The sequence below is a fragment of the Engystomops pustulosus genome, chromosome 11 (genome assembly GCF_040894005.1).
Source record: "Engystomops pustulosus chromosome 11, aEngPut4.maternal, whole genome shotgun sequence".
Classification (NCBI taxonomy): Eukaryota; Metazoa; Chordata; class Amphibia; order Anura; family Leptodactylidae; genus Engystomops; species Engystomops pustulosus.
In genome coordinates this window covers 70,661,009-70,675,358 of record NC_092421.1, presented here as the reverse complement: position 1 = coordinate 70,675,358, position 14,350 = coordinate 70,661,009, and the positions used below count along the sequence as shown (strand labels likewise).

The following is a 14,350-nucleotide window of genomic DNA, read 5'->3' as shown; positions in this document are numbered from 1 at the left end:
ATTATTCTTCCTCTACAGAGGGACTCTGGAGATGATACAATGATAGTCCAAATTTGCTTTTTTGTTTCAACTTTTTTGTCTTCAAGTATGATGAAAGTTGCACAAGGAGCAATAAGTTACTGCTTAAAATCCTGTGTTGACACTTCACGAAAAATAAGTGGGATTTGGATTGTAGTTTGGGCCATCACTGGCCTAGACATATCAAAAACTGTCACTTTCTATATTTTTTGATCCTGGGAAATTAGTTTAACAAATTTTTCAACCCTTATAACCAACTCCACCAACTGCAGCTCTCCAAAGTGGCAGCGCATGCACATCCAGGTGTTCGACTGAATCCTTCATTCTTGACAACGGAGGGGGTTCCAGAGAACGACCAGAGTTCTTACTTGTGGACACTCTACATTAAAACAATTCCACCTCCTACCATTGATAGGTGCCACCCCACAGATTTCTGCGTAACTGTTTTTTTTTTTCTCTCCAGCCCCAATGTTCGCCCAATAATCTTAATTTTTTAGAATCTGACGGACATGATGACAGTGGAAAGGTCATGAGACAACCCTTTTAATGACAATATACTAAGGTCATGAATTGACAAGGTATCAGTATTACATGCTACAGATTATTCCAAAAACATTAAAACTCAAATAACTCCTCCTCCCAAATCTCATTATCGTTGTGATCGACATTTCCCCTGTCTTCCGCTCTATCAGTGATGTCCTCTCTGATCTCCTGGTAAGGATCTAGGTTTGGGTTCCGCTCCTGACTGTTTTGAGGTGGGACATCCTCATCTGACTCATCATCACTTGATGACCCACTGGCTTCTTCTAGGTGGAACGGGTGCCACTTCTTTTCCTCTAGGCTAAAAAAAGTAATAAATTAATAATGAATTCTAAGTTATTAAAATATATATTTGCAGTTCTGGGATTTATGTAAGGAGAAATCATGGGGCTCCTATCAGTCAGGTGGACAGAGTAAGAATCCAGAGTATGAGAGAAGACTCTCTAAATAGACACTGTGAAATGCTGACAAGGTGGTTAGATTATCAGGGTATAGGTTTACATACACTTTCATTTAGTTTCAGAACATTGTACTAGTATCTGACACATAGAAAGAGAGATGAGACAGATCAGAGATGAGAGCTGAAGAGATCCATGAGTTGCATATAACATTCTCAGCACTGCTACATCGTAACCACAACATACACTCAGATCTGCTGTGCCTCCCTCCCCTGGATAAAGACCTTATCTGTCTCTAGCTTGTAGATTTCCTCACGAGTGGGCAGGAAGTCTGTGTGTGTGAACTGGTCTTGGAATGCAAGGGTGGGGTCAGACAGGAGAACAATATGTCTACCCGACCCTAAAGTAAGAAGATTAGTGGTCGGAACCAGGGGCAACCGAAATTGTGTACACCAAGACTTTTTTTTGTATTTTTGTATTTTTGCTAATAACAGTGAATTTGAATGTGTTAGTTTGTTATCCTGAGTACATATAAGAAACTTGTCTTCCTGGGAATACCCCTTTAATAATGTTATATATCCACCCTCTTAATTAATATATTGCCAAATGAATTAATATACAGGCCCTGCTCTAAGGGTGATTTCTCATGTGTGATTTTTCAGTGAACCCATTTTGGCTTACAGATTGGTTTACTCTTCCTCGAAAAAAACTGTGAAAAAGTCCATTGAAAAGAATGGTTCAGTAAGGCAAATCACTGAAGCCAGGAAGAGAAAACCAATCTGTATATGTCCATAAGCCAAAATGGGTTCAGTGAAAAATCAATGTCAACGTCAATGTAAAACCAAACAATTTTGTGCCCAGAAACGGTTAGTGTTAGGGTTAAAATTAGGGTTAGAGTTAAATCTCATACTAATGCTAACCCTGACAGAAGAAATTTCCAGTACATTTGGAGCGAGAAATTCGTATTTGATTCGTGCTGAAAAATGTCAGATTAAAACCAAAGCTATTAAAACTTACCTTACAGCGATCCCACCCTGCACTGATCATCCCCTCTCCTGCCCCATCATCAGTGGGAGGACACAGGGGGTGCAATGATGTCATCACACAGCCTTTGTCATAGAGAGGGACACAAGCAGAGTTTGATCTGCCACTCAATAGTATTTCCGTCATAAAGATCCCATCAATTTTTTTTTTTTGCCAGTATGGACCGGCTTATAGCCTGGGGGAGGTCCATACAGTTTGACCAGTAAACAACTAAAGGACCGGCGAGTAGAGTCATCTCAACAGCAATAAATGTTAGGGAAAATAATAAAAACGCTATAACATGGTATGGGTTTTCTTGCAAATTATTACATTATTGTAAAATTTTGGTAATTTTTTGCATTTTTCAGGATTGGGTCTAACATACCTTATATAACGTGTTTCTTTAAAGTCATTTCCACTTGACTCTGAGCAAAACCAGTGACTCTTTGGAAATGTCTGCTCCATCTTTACTGTGGCCCCACTAATCTAGAAGATGGAAAAAAAAAACATCACAGAATTATGAAGAAAATTTTGTATTTATTGCACTTCCCCTTAAGAACATTATCATGGATCTAGTATCCCCTCTATTCACACACCTCTGCTTTCCACAACTCTTCCTTCTTCTTCGCCATGGCCGATTGTGTGTCCCCCATCATTGCGATGAGAAGATTGAACATAAGTAGGAAGGCAATGACACAAAACGAGCTGTAGAGGGGGCTGTACATAGCCGGGTTGTCAATGGTGTAGTTGGCCGGGCCGTTGAGGAGATTGGAGAAGAGGCAGTAGGTGCTAATCAAAGTCATCGTATAGGAATAGAAAGCCCCAAGAGCCTGCGGATCCACGGTCTGAAAAGTTACATACAGGGCTGAAAAGTGAAGGAAAACTATTTTAAAATTTGGACTTGCCTCAATAAAGAGATAACTCATAGACTTACATGGCCAACATGGACTTGCCTCTTACAGATTTCCAATAGCTGGCATCTGGCCCAAACGATTGATAACAAATCCATAGAATAAGTCCTATATACCAGATTTGGGGGAAGACGCCCCACAGATCAGCTGTTATACAGAGAATAGATTGGGAAGTAGACAGCACCAATCTCTGTATAGTGGTGAGTCCTGGTTATTGCAGATCAGCTACAATGTACTTAAATGGGAATTGACTGCAGTAACTTGATTCAGCCTCTACACAGAGAACGGGGCTTGTGCTTCCTGTTCTATTCTCTGAGTATCAGCTGCTTTTTGGAAATCTAATTTTGAGGAACTCTCCTTAGAAAAGGTCTTAAGTATTTGAAACATAGAAAACCACTTTAGTTGACTAAATGGTCCACTGAGTGGGGGTGTGGGAAATTAGACCAGCCCCAAAGTAATATTGATGGTCCTAAACATATTCCGTCAATTTCATAATTCAAAAATGGTTGATGTGGGATCCCTTCTTGGATTCGTAGCTCAGTCTGAAGAATATTTACCTAAACTGTAGCCACAAACCACCACAGCCATGAGCCAGCAGAACTTCAGGAGATCACTTGCCGCCATCTGTGTCAGAGAAGAAAGAAATTCATTGTATTCTGCATAAATGGGGCATTTTAGTAGCTTTAGGAACCCCCTCTATGGTATGAAAGAGGGTCTAACCAGTGGGTTGCCAATTTCAACTCAGAGTCTAAGAGGTAAATGATCAGGATCGGTCTTAGACAAATGGTCACCGCAAGTTAAAAATTGGTAAATTTACTATTGTAATATGCTAACAAAACCCTTAAATGCTGCAGCACACCAAACAACCACTGGGGGCAGAACATAGGTATATGAAGGATATTACTTTGTGTCAAAGCTGCAAAATGATATTGACTTCAAAATCCGATTAGCTTGTGACAAACATACACTATTATAGCAAACCATCAGCTGTAGGTGGCATGGGCACATCATTTACTATGTATATTCTTACCTTTCGTATTATGATGGTGAAAGGTCCCAGCATTTGGAATCCACGGGCAAAGTACATGATATAACACCAGCCCAGAACTAATGCTGCGGACATGGGGACAACTTCTCCATCTGCATCAGTAAGGCGCATACCGAGTATGACCAAAATCATACAGGAATAGCAAATCCTGTAAATATAAGAAATATGGCTTGATAATGCAATAATTGAGAAGGTGAAACGTTGCCTGTCTGAACAATGGTGGAATAAAGGACACATTGCTTGAAGAGTGCCGGTTCATTGCATTTTATTGATCCGTAAAAAAAGATGTTGTAGTAAGTGCAGGGGATTTCCTTCAACTACATTTTATATTTTCATACCTCATTAGTGCTGTATATTAGAGCTCCCCCTGGTGGTGACTACAGGTAGCCAAAACTTTCACATTTTTCTACAATGGGGTGAAAGGATGCAATGACTTGGAGCTCTCTATCACAATCTGTAATAACGAGTAGAAGAGCTACCTTTTAAAACCCCTTTAAGATGTTATCTCACCTAATGATGTTGAATGGATCTCTCCAGAAGTTATGGCTGATGAAGTACTTCAAACCAAATATGTAGGCCTGCGAGAGCTGAAAAAAATGTACTTTTGTAAGAATTTAAGACAAGAGAACCCTAGTCACCCTGAGCCAAATGGGTAATCTCCCCCTAGAGGTAGAGCAGGTCACCTTCTTTTGGGGTTTGACACATATAACCTTTTAACCATTACCAATGATATAGTAGTGTTCATAACACTTGTAAAAGGGAATGTCCATGTGTTTATATTAAAAATAAATCGAAGGGTGTCCAGACTCGTAGGATGACGTTGAGCAAACCCAATGTTTTTGCCAAGTCAGGCTTACCATCAAATGCTCTGACTCTTTCGCAATGTCAGATGTTAGGTAAAATAAGGATCAAGTCTCTGAAATTCCACATGGCGCATCATTTTTGATCTCTTCCAAATGAGAACACAGCACACAACTCAATTTGGTGTTTAAACATTGTTTGGGACATCTTTATAAAGGGTATGTCTAACCCTAGGAATATCTACTCTGCCAAAGCCCTACTCATCTCACCTCACCTCACTCAGCAGAAGTATGAATGCTCCAACAACTGAAATGATCTCCCCAACAAGTCTTAGACGATCATCACCTGATAAATAGGCTTCCTGTGGGTGAAGAATAAAAACACAAAATAAAGATATAAAGAGATAAGAAATCTATATATTTTTATTTCTATCTCTTTATATTTTAACATTGGGACTTCTGGATCAGTCCTGGACCGTTGTTTTAGCTCCGAGAGGGTTAAAGTTAAGAGTGTAGCACTATACCCAAAGAGTTAACAAAATAAAGATAGGCCAAGTAAGACCAACAAAGGAGAACTTGCCAGAATGGATCTCTGTGGTATCATTTTTGGCTCAGTAACTACTTAAAAAAGACCTTATATCATCAGCAACTCTGTTCATCCTTCAATAGAAGTCCCTCCACTGATATCAACCGGCATCATCGTAACAAAGTAAACAGCGTTATCACATTTGGTAAATAATATGCTAATTAGACTTTCTAAATTTTGGGATATTTGTGAACTTTTTTATTTGATTTCAATTTAATGCTAGAAAGTACTTGAGTTACAAAAACATATTTTATTTTTTTTAATTGAAAAAATAAAATATTTGTGTTGAAAAAAATATTTTTAATCTTTTCAATTTGTTCTGCTTAATGTTAGAACATTTTGGGTTAAAACTAATTACATTTGAAACTTTAGAATTTTTATAAATTACTTGGTTTATAAAAAAAAGTGGAACTTTTTGTGGTTTTTCTATATTTGAGAAATTAGTTGGTTTGTTGTTTTTTTTTTTTTTTTAAACTTATCTCAATTTCTTTTAATTTCCTTTTTTTTAAAGTTTAGAAAGTTCCAGAATTTTATTTTGAAATTTTCTTCTTTACCGTTACTTGGGTTATTCGTTTGCTGACCTAAGGAAAAGTGTTGCGATAAGTGGACCAGGACCAGGGTCAACTATTGGGCCATTGTCTTACTGTCACGGAGAAAGGTGTTGCCTATCTACTGGACCATGGGAAACATACAGAAAATAGTGGTTTTGGGTAACTTGACCTTTTAAATTTTACTTGTTAATGATGAATATACCACCTTCAGCGTTTTCTGGACATAGATGGTGATGTCTCTTTGGTTTGTGACGTTATCCTCTCGTGGCTTCAAAGGGCGGTGTGCACAACATAGGGAGACACAGATCATATATAAGATATAGACAGCGGTCAAGAACCAGGTATAAGGGCGTCCGACATTCTGCCATTTCTTCTGTAGCAGCTCCTTCACCGGAGGAACATTCAGTATTTTATGTGCCTATAACATAAAAGTGAGGTTATTCTGGTTGGTATATTTTTGTACACAGGGGGCAGTATTATAGTAGTTATATTCTCGTACATAGGGGGCAGTATTATAGTAGTTATATTCTTGTACATAGGGGGCAGTATTATAGTAGTTATATTCTTGTACATAGGGGGCAGTATTATAGTAGTTATATTCCTGTACATAGGGGGCAGTATTATAGTAGTTATATTCTTGTACATAGGGGGCAGTATTATAGTAGTTATATTCCTGTACACAGCGGGCAGTATTATAGTAGTTATATTCTTGTACATAGGGGGCAGTATTATAGTAGTTATATTCTTGTACATAGGGGGCAGTATTATAGTAGTTATATTCTTGTACATAGGAGGCAGTATTATAGTAGTTATATTCCTGTACATAGGGGGCAGTATTATAGTAGTTATATCCCTGTACATAGGGGGCAGTATTATAGTAGTTATATTCCTGTAAATAGGGGGCAGTATTATAGTAGTTATATTCCTGTACATAGGGGGCAGTATTATAGTAGTTATATTCTTGTACATAGGGGGCAGTATTATAGTAGTTATATTCCTGTAAATAGGGGGCAGTATTATAGTAGTTATATTCCTGTACATAGGGGGCAGTATTATAGTAGTTATATTCTTGTACATAGGGGGCAGTATTATATTAGTTATATTCTTGTACATAGGAGGCAGTATTATAGTAGTTATATCCCTGTACATAGGGGGCAGTATTATAGTAGTTATATTCTTGTACATAGGGGGCACTATTATAGTAGTTATATCCCTGTACATAAGGGGCAGTATTATAGTAGTTATATTCTTGTACATAGGGGGCAGTATTATAGTAGTTATATTCCTGTAAATAGGGGGCAGTATTATAGTAGTTATATTCCTGTACATAGGGGACAGTATTATAGTAGTTATATTCTTATGCATAGGGGGCAGTATTATAGTAGTGATAGTCTTGCACATAGCGGGCAGTATTATAGTAGTTATATACTTGTACATAGGGGGCAGTATTATAGTAGTTATATTCCTGTACATAGGAGGCAGTATTATAGTAGTCATATTCTTGTACATAGGGGGCACTATTATAGTAGTTATATTCTTGTACATAGGGGGCAGTATTATAGTAGTTATATTCTTGTGCATAGGGGGCAGTATTATAGTAGTGATAGTCTTGTACATAGCGGGCAGTATTATAGTAGTTATATACTTGTACATAGGAGGCAGTATTATAGTAGTTATATTCTTGTACATAGGGGACAGTATTATAGTAGTTATATTCTTGTACATAGGGGGCAGTATTATAGTAGTTAAATTCTTGCACATAGGGGGCAGTATTATAGTAGTTTTATTCTTGTACATAGGGGGCAGTATTATAGTAGTTATATTCTTGTACATAGGGGGCAGTATTATAGTAGTTAAATTCTTGCACATAGGGGGCAGTATTATAGTAGTTTTATTCTTGTACATAAGGGGCAGTATTATAGTAGTTATATTCTTGTACATAGGTGCAGTATTATAGTAGTTATATTCTTGTACATAGGGGGCAGTATTATAGTAGTTATATTCTTGTACATAGGGGGCAGTATTACAGTAGTTATATTCTTGTAAATAAAGGACAAAATTATGGAATTTGTACATATGAGGCAGTGTTCTTTACTATTTCCTACCTGGCTTTTGCTGGATGTAGCAATGAGCTCTAGCACTGACTTGTGATCTTCCATAGAATCACATTCTGATATGTCATACATCATTGTGGCAGCAGGGCCGTATGTCCACTGGATTTTTCTTTTTTTCTGGATTAAATGCTGAAACATCTGTCACAAGTTGACATAATGGAGAATCAGATTCATTTTACCATCATGCACCACGAAACTTAAGAATACTCTCTAAACTCACAGTCACATTTCCCTCTGAGGCGGCCATCTTCAGGGGCGTCAGTCCTCGTGCATTCGGAATGTCAATCAGAGTCTTTCCGCCATCCTTTGATAAGAGGAAGTCAAGCATCTGACACAGAAGACTTTTGCTTGGTTGAAGAACAAGGATGTGTAGGATGGTGTTACCTGCAATTAAAGGGGTCGTTGGATCAACAAAGTATCGCCAGTAGGAATACAGAGATGTCTTCTACTATGATGTTTTGTCTATTATGTTTTGTAGAACGTTATCTCCATCAGTCAATGTTTTGAGTTCTATCCCCAGATTTCATATGACAGAAATCCAAACCATAATCATTGAGCCCTGTAAGGTAACTGGCTGTAGGAGCTTTGTGGCTCCATTCAGTATTTATGAGAATACCAGAGATAGCCAAGCCCTGTAATTTTAGACTACGCACTAGGTGGAATCACACGTTCCTTGATAAGAAGGGGTTTCCAGATCAGATCTACGTGATCAACAATGCAACAATGATGTTTGTTTTGAATCAAAGTTCCAAAAACGTTCCAAAATTTACTCACCCCAAGAGTCCTTGGCATGGAGATTGGCTCCATGATCTAGAAGTATCTTCACAATCTCAATGTCCCCTACGCATGCAGCAAACGTCAGTATGTGTTCACCTAGAAGATATTGGGGCCATTGGTAAATCCAAGTATTTCAAAGGGGGTTGCCCATTTGGTATGAGATCCTTAATGGTGCCACAGATGGATCCCATACCCGTCGTTTGCTCCAGAGAGCATCCAAAGTTTGGCACAAATTTCGGTGTGTTTACTCCATCAAAGTAAAAATGAAGCCAAACAAGAAACACTGCCTTGTATCTACTCAGTTACAAACATGTAACGCTCCTCTCATCTCACCAAAGTAAAAGAGGCTCCTAGGGTTAAGTGCAAAGAATTTCCCTGTAGCTCGAGGTGAAGAGACGGCAGCTCCTCTACGTATCAGTGCAACCACCAGGTTTATGTTCTGATTGACAGTGGCTATATGTAACGCCGTCTGACCTGGAAATAAGACGCACATATCAGGAGATTAATGTACTGAGATTTATGATATAATTTATTATCTGGTAGTTCTATTCAACATCAATACTGCCATCTATGTAAAAGAATATAACTACTATAATACTGCCCCCTATGTACATGAATATAACTACTATAATACTGCCCCCTATGTATAAGAATATAACTACTATAATACTGCCCCCTATGTACAGGAATATAACTACTATAATACTGTCCCCTATGTACAAGAATATAACTACTATAATACTGCTCCCTATGTAAAAGCATATAACTACTATAATACTGCCCCCTATGTACAAGAATATAACTACTATAATACTGCCCCCTATGTACAAGAATATAACTACTATAATACTGCCCCCTATGTACAAGAATATAACTACTATAATACTGCCCCCTATGTACAAGAATATAACTACTATAATACTGCCCCCTATGTACAAGAATATAACTACTATAATACTGCCCCTATGTACAAGAATATAACTACTATAATACTGCCCCCTATGTACAAGAATATAACTACTATAATACTGCCCCCTATGTACAAGAATATAACTACTGTAATACTGCCCCTATGTACAGGAATATAACTACTATAATACTGCCCCCTATGTACAAGAATATAACCACTATAATACTGTCCCCTATGTACAAGAATATAACTACTATAATACTGCCCCCTATATACAAGAATATAACTACTATAATACTGCCCCCTATATACAAGAATATAAATGCTACAACAAAACTGTGGCACTAGGTCTTTAAACAATTACCCTGATAGAGGTCGGAGGTCATTGGCTGGTTAATGAGCTGAGGAGCCTCATCCAGGAGAATCTCTGCCGCTTCAAGGTTTTCATGCTGAACTGCCACATGCAACGCCGTCTCTCCAACTGCTCCTGTGGATAGATCAGTAGGGAAATAATGACCAACAATTATTAAAACTTTTGCACTAGTTTTCTGTCTGACTTTGCCGTGAAAAGAGCCTTCAAACTTCTTGCACATCTATTTATAAAGTGTCTGCGCCAGTTTTGTGTCGCGGCTGCACTGTTTCCACCACACCACAAAGTTCTGCACCTAAAGAGGCGATACAGACCGTGCGCCACATTTATTACTGCAACACAACAGAATTGTGTCAAACGCTCTATGTAAAAGGTGCACCAAAAAAAAGTTGGTGCTCACCTCCAGAGCAGTGCAGGGGGTGCCAGATTAATGAAGACTATGTGCCAGTATTCAGCCATCTGCCGCACCTTGTACATCAGAAAGGTAAACTGAACATAGTACAGACTGCATCACAATTGATGAATCTGTATTTGCATCCGGTGCTTTAAATTCTGCTTGGATTTCCCGATGTTCTAGATGCAAAGGATTGACTTCCTACTCAATGGCGTAACTAGAAGCTGATGGGCCCCAGTGCAAAGTCTGTGCAAGGCCCCAGACTATAATGTATGGTTTATAGTAATAGTCTTCTCATATGGGTAAGTGACACCATAAGGGCCCCCTAAACCTCTTGGGCACGGGTGCTACCATAACCTCTGCACCCCCTCAAGTTACGCCCTTTATCCTACTTATTCCTTCATGGCGCAATGGTGTCAACATTTCCAATGAAAACATAGATTTGGGCCCAGTGCTTCTGAGGATTACACCAGTGGGCGGGTGGCAAAGAGTGACTGAAACATGAGGGGTATTGGACACATATGGTGGTGTTTTGGGCTTTGGGAAACACAATTGTCCAAGGGACACAGAGTTGTTTTGTTAAGGGCATCGTAATATTACACGTTGTAGATGGCTAGGAAGAGGTCAAAACCCAATGTAGACCTTCTACAAGACTAGGAATCTTTGGGATGGATCTATAGGGAATCTTACCAGTATAGCATGATTATGCAAACCCAAGTGTGTAGTAACCCACCCCTAGAAGATGGAAATAGTATGAGTGGGCCCCAAAAGTGAACGTAAAGATGTGATAGCCCCTGTAAATACGTCTGTCTATAGTTTTGTCCAAACATTGGTAAGAAACCACGATTAGCTTTGAACGACCAGGAAGTTTCGAAAATCTAATAACGAGACAGAAACGAGAAACAGAAAATAGAAATGAGATGAGAACACTATGGTGGGCTTCAAAGTTTAGATTTTACTCGCACCCTAGGTGGAGGATTACCTTCATTGCTCTTGGGATAAGGCCTTAAATTAATCTCTGGTGGCCTGCATCAGACATCCATGTGCACGTTTCAGAGATTCAGGTACCAGTGGATGTGTCTGGATTGGTGCCAGGGGATAACTGGAAATAGGTCTAAGGTCCACATGTGCAACGATACATAAAGTGTTTATTTAAGACAGGACAATTCACATGCAGATGCAACATCTGATCTGAGGAAGGAAGTGTTCCACCTCCGAAACGTGTATAATTTTATTAAATAAAACCTTTATGTATTATCAAACGTGTCCACCTAAGTCCTATTTCCAATTATCCCCTGGTGCCAATCCAGTCACATCTACTGGTATCTGAACCTCAGCAAGTTTAGGGTCCATAGACAAAAAAGAAATGAGCTAACCCAGTAAAATTCCAGAGTAGTTCATCGTCATACAAAGGTCATCTATGATATCTGCTACCAACTTTCAACTGGTAGAAGATACAGAAGATGGCACTTATCTGGAATCTCACTGAGCACCTCCGTATATACATATAAACCAAATGCCCCATGGCTGAGATACTGAATATACAGTGTAGACACAATCAGTGTCTAAGGAATCAGAAAAGGAGGTTATTCCGAGTAAGTTGAGTGGTTTCCTCATTCAGGATCCTTCTCTTCTAATAAACGTGTAGAGTGGTCTCATTGAGTGTTATTAGCCATTACCATTGTCGTCATCCTCCCAGTAGTCACAGTTGTCAGTTCAATTACCTAATCTGGTATGCAATTCTTCCTTTCCATAATGGTGTATGGGTACATGCCTCTCCCAGCAAGAATGTTGCACAAATTAGTCTCCAATCCCATCAATGATCTTTTTAGATCCTTGTTGTAAGAGGTTTCCACAGGATGGTACATTACTTATGTGTTCCTGATTGTTGACTGTTTCCGATGTTACTGGCCTTGGTTTGTTCCTCGACTTTGCTTAAGTGTCTTGTCTCAGACTTGTTGATCTGCCATGTCAACCATGGCTTGCCCCATCTTATGCCCCATAAGATGGGGCAAGCCATTTTAGCTTGCTTGATCTCTACCTGTACTGATGTTTCTGATATTTGGTGACTCTCTTCTTGACTCTTCACATCAGTGTCTCTTGGCCAGCCATCTCCTACACTGGATGACCTCCATAATGGCGGCATAGTGACCTCCATACAGCCAAGTCCAGCAAAGTACAAGACCCCTGTATAGAGGGTTAAAGAGTGAAAACCAGGGAGACTGCTGAAGCCTATTGCTAAAGCCATTGGCTGAAGAACTAGGTTCTCAACCACAGAGAACCTGTGACAATGGGGCTCATTTACTTACCCGGTCCAGTCGTGATCCAGCGGCGTATTCCCTGACGAGGATTCGGGTCTGCCGGGATTCACTAAGGTCTGTGCGCCCGATATCCACCAGGTGTCGCTGGAGTCTGCCGGAGTTCACCTGCTTCTTCCCGGTGCATGTAAGTGTTTGATCTTGCGACACAAATAATTTTTTGAATTCCGCATTTTTTCCAAATCTGTTGGGTTGTCCGACAGCCACCCCACCCCCATTTCTGTCGCGGGAAAGCCGGCGCCGATGCGCCAAAATCCGATTGCGTGTGCCAAAATCCCGGGGCAATCCAGGGCAAATCAGAAAACTTTGGGAAACCCAATGAAAGTGCGCAATTCGGACCCTTAGCAAATGAGCACCAATGTATCCACCTGCAATAGACCGACGACCCCATAAGTTCATGGGAAATTGCATAAAGTTATGTTTCACAAGTAAATATTATCTTTCCCATAAAATGATATTGCATCACATGGTTCCTCCGATCATCACTTGCCTCTATTTTTTGGGTCACTCACCTCTCTGGAATGGATCACAATTCTTATCTTCTAGAAGTTGCTTCAGGAGGTGAATATCATTTTCCTTTGCAGCTCGTAGTAGAGGAAGGTCCTGAATCCTTGGATAAAACAGTGACTGGTGATATATCGTAGACAGACACCTTAGATTCCATTGGACATTGTAGCTAAGCCAAAGATACTCGTCATAGGCTATGGGCTTGGATTCCATTTCAGCTTGTGGTCGGCTTGGCTTATAAGCAGAAGTCAAATCGGAACAAGCTGAGGTTTAGGGTGTTGTCACACGGTGCATTCGTGGACCATTCTTTCATGGTTTTTGAACACAGGCATTTTGGTATGTTTACCATGTGTTTGGCTGGTTTGAATTCGTTTTTCTTCCCTTGTTCCCTTATAAAGAATGGCTGGACCATTATACAACCTCTTGTGCCACCCCCTCATCCTCATAGACTGTAAGCTCTTGGGTCACCCCCTCACCCTCATGGACTGTAAGCTCTTGTGTCCCCCCCTCATCCTCATAGACTGTAAGCTCTTGTGTCACCCCCTCATCCTCATAGACTGTAAGCTCTTGTGTCACCCCCTCATCCTCATAGACTGTAAGCTCTTGGGTCACCCCCTCACCCTCATGGACTGTAAGCTCTTGTGTCAACCCCTCATCCTCATAGACTGTAAGCTCTTGTGTCACCCCCTCATCCTCATAGTCTGTAAGCTCTTGTGAGCAGGGCCCTCAATCCTATTGTTCCATATGACTGTTTGTTCTTTGTAATGTAATATAGTTGTATATGTCCCCTATGATTTGTAAAGCGCTACGGAATTTGATGGCGCTATTTAAATAAAGATTATTATTATTATTATTATTATTAATTTCTGAAAGTTTAAGCAGCTGTGAAATGGATCAAAACCAGCCCAACGCAAGGCAAACATACAAAAATGCAAATGCAGTCCAAGAACGCAGCGTGTGACGGCACCCTTAGTATAAAGGATATCCTACACATTAATATCGTAATGATCAGTTTAATCAATGACCGGTGGTAGACTAGAGGGGTGGGGCTTAGAGAAAGGGGGCGGGTCTCAACAATGTTGTCT

General features: G+C 39.7%; 1 protein-coding gene across 3 annotated transcripts in view; it reads right to left on the bottom strand.

Annotated features, from left to right (window-relative positions):
* Positions 1-545: 545 nt before the first annotated feature.
* The window catches only part of LOC140105370 (transient receptor potential cation channel subfamily V member 6-like), a 200,878-nt gene continuing 187,073 nt past the window's right edge, over positions 546-14,350 (bottom strand). Inside the window, exons 3-16 of one of the 3 annotated variants that reach the window (XM_072129285.1) lie at positions 13,271-13,368; positions 10,041-10,163; positions 9,100-9,240; positions 8,764-8,862; positions 8,210-8,373; positions 7,981-8,127; positions 6,081-6,293; positions 5,014-5,100; positions 4,449-4,525; positions 3,921-4,086; positions 3,448-3,514; positions 2,576-2,844; positions 2,365-2,465; positions 546-859 (exon numbers count right to left, since the gene is read on the bottom strand). In XM_072129285.1, coding sequence (XP_071985386.1) covers positions 634-859; positions 2,365-2,465; positions 2,576-2,844; positions 3,448-3,514; positions 3,921-4,086; positions 4,449-4,525; positions 5,014-5,100; positions 6,081-6,293; positions 7,981-8,127; positions 8,210-8,373; positions 8,764-8,862; positions 9,100-9,240; positions 10,041-10,163; positions 13,271-13,368 — 1,978 coding nt within the window. In that variant the 3' untranslated portion in view covers positions 546-633. Of the gene's footprint in view, positions 860-2,364; positions 2,466-2,575; positions 2,845-3,447; positions 3,515-3,920; positions 4,087-4,448; positions 4,526-5,013; positions 5,101-6,080; positions 6,294-7,980; positions 8,128-8,209; positions 8,374-8,763; positions 8,863-9,099; positions 9,241-10,040; positions 10,164-13,270; positions 13,369-14,350 lie in introns of those variants that run through there. The other 2 variants (XM_072129286.1, XR_011850565.1) reach the window with 2 other exon arrangements.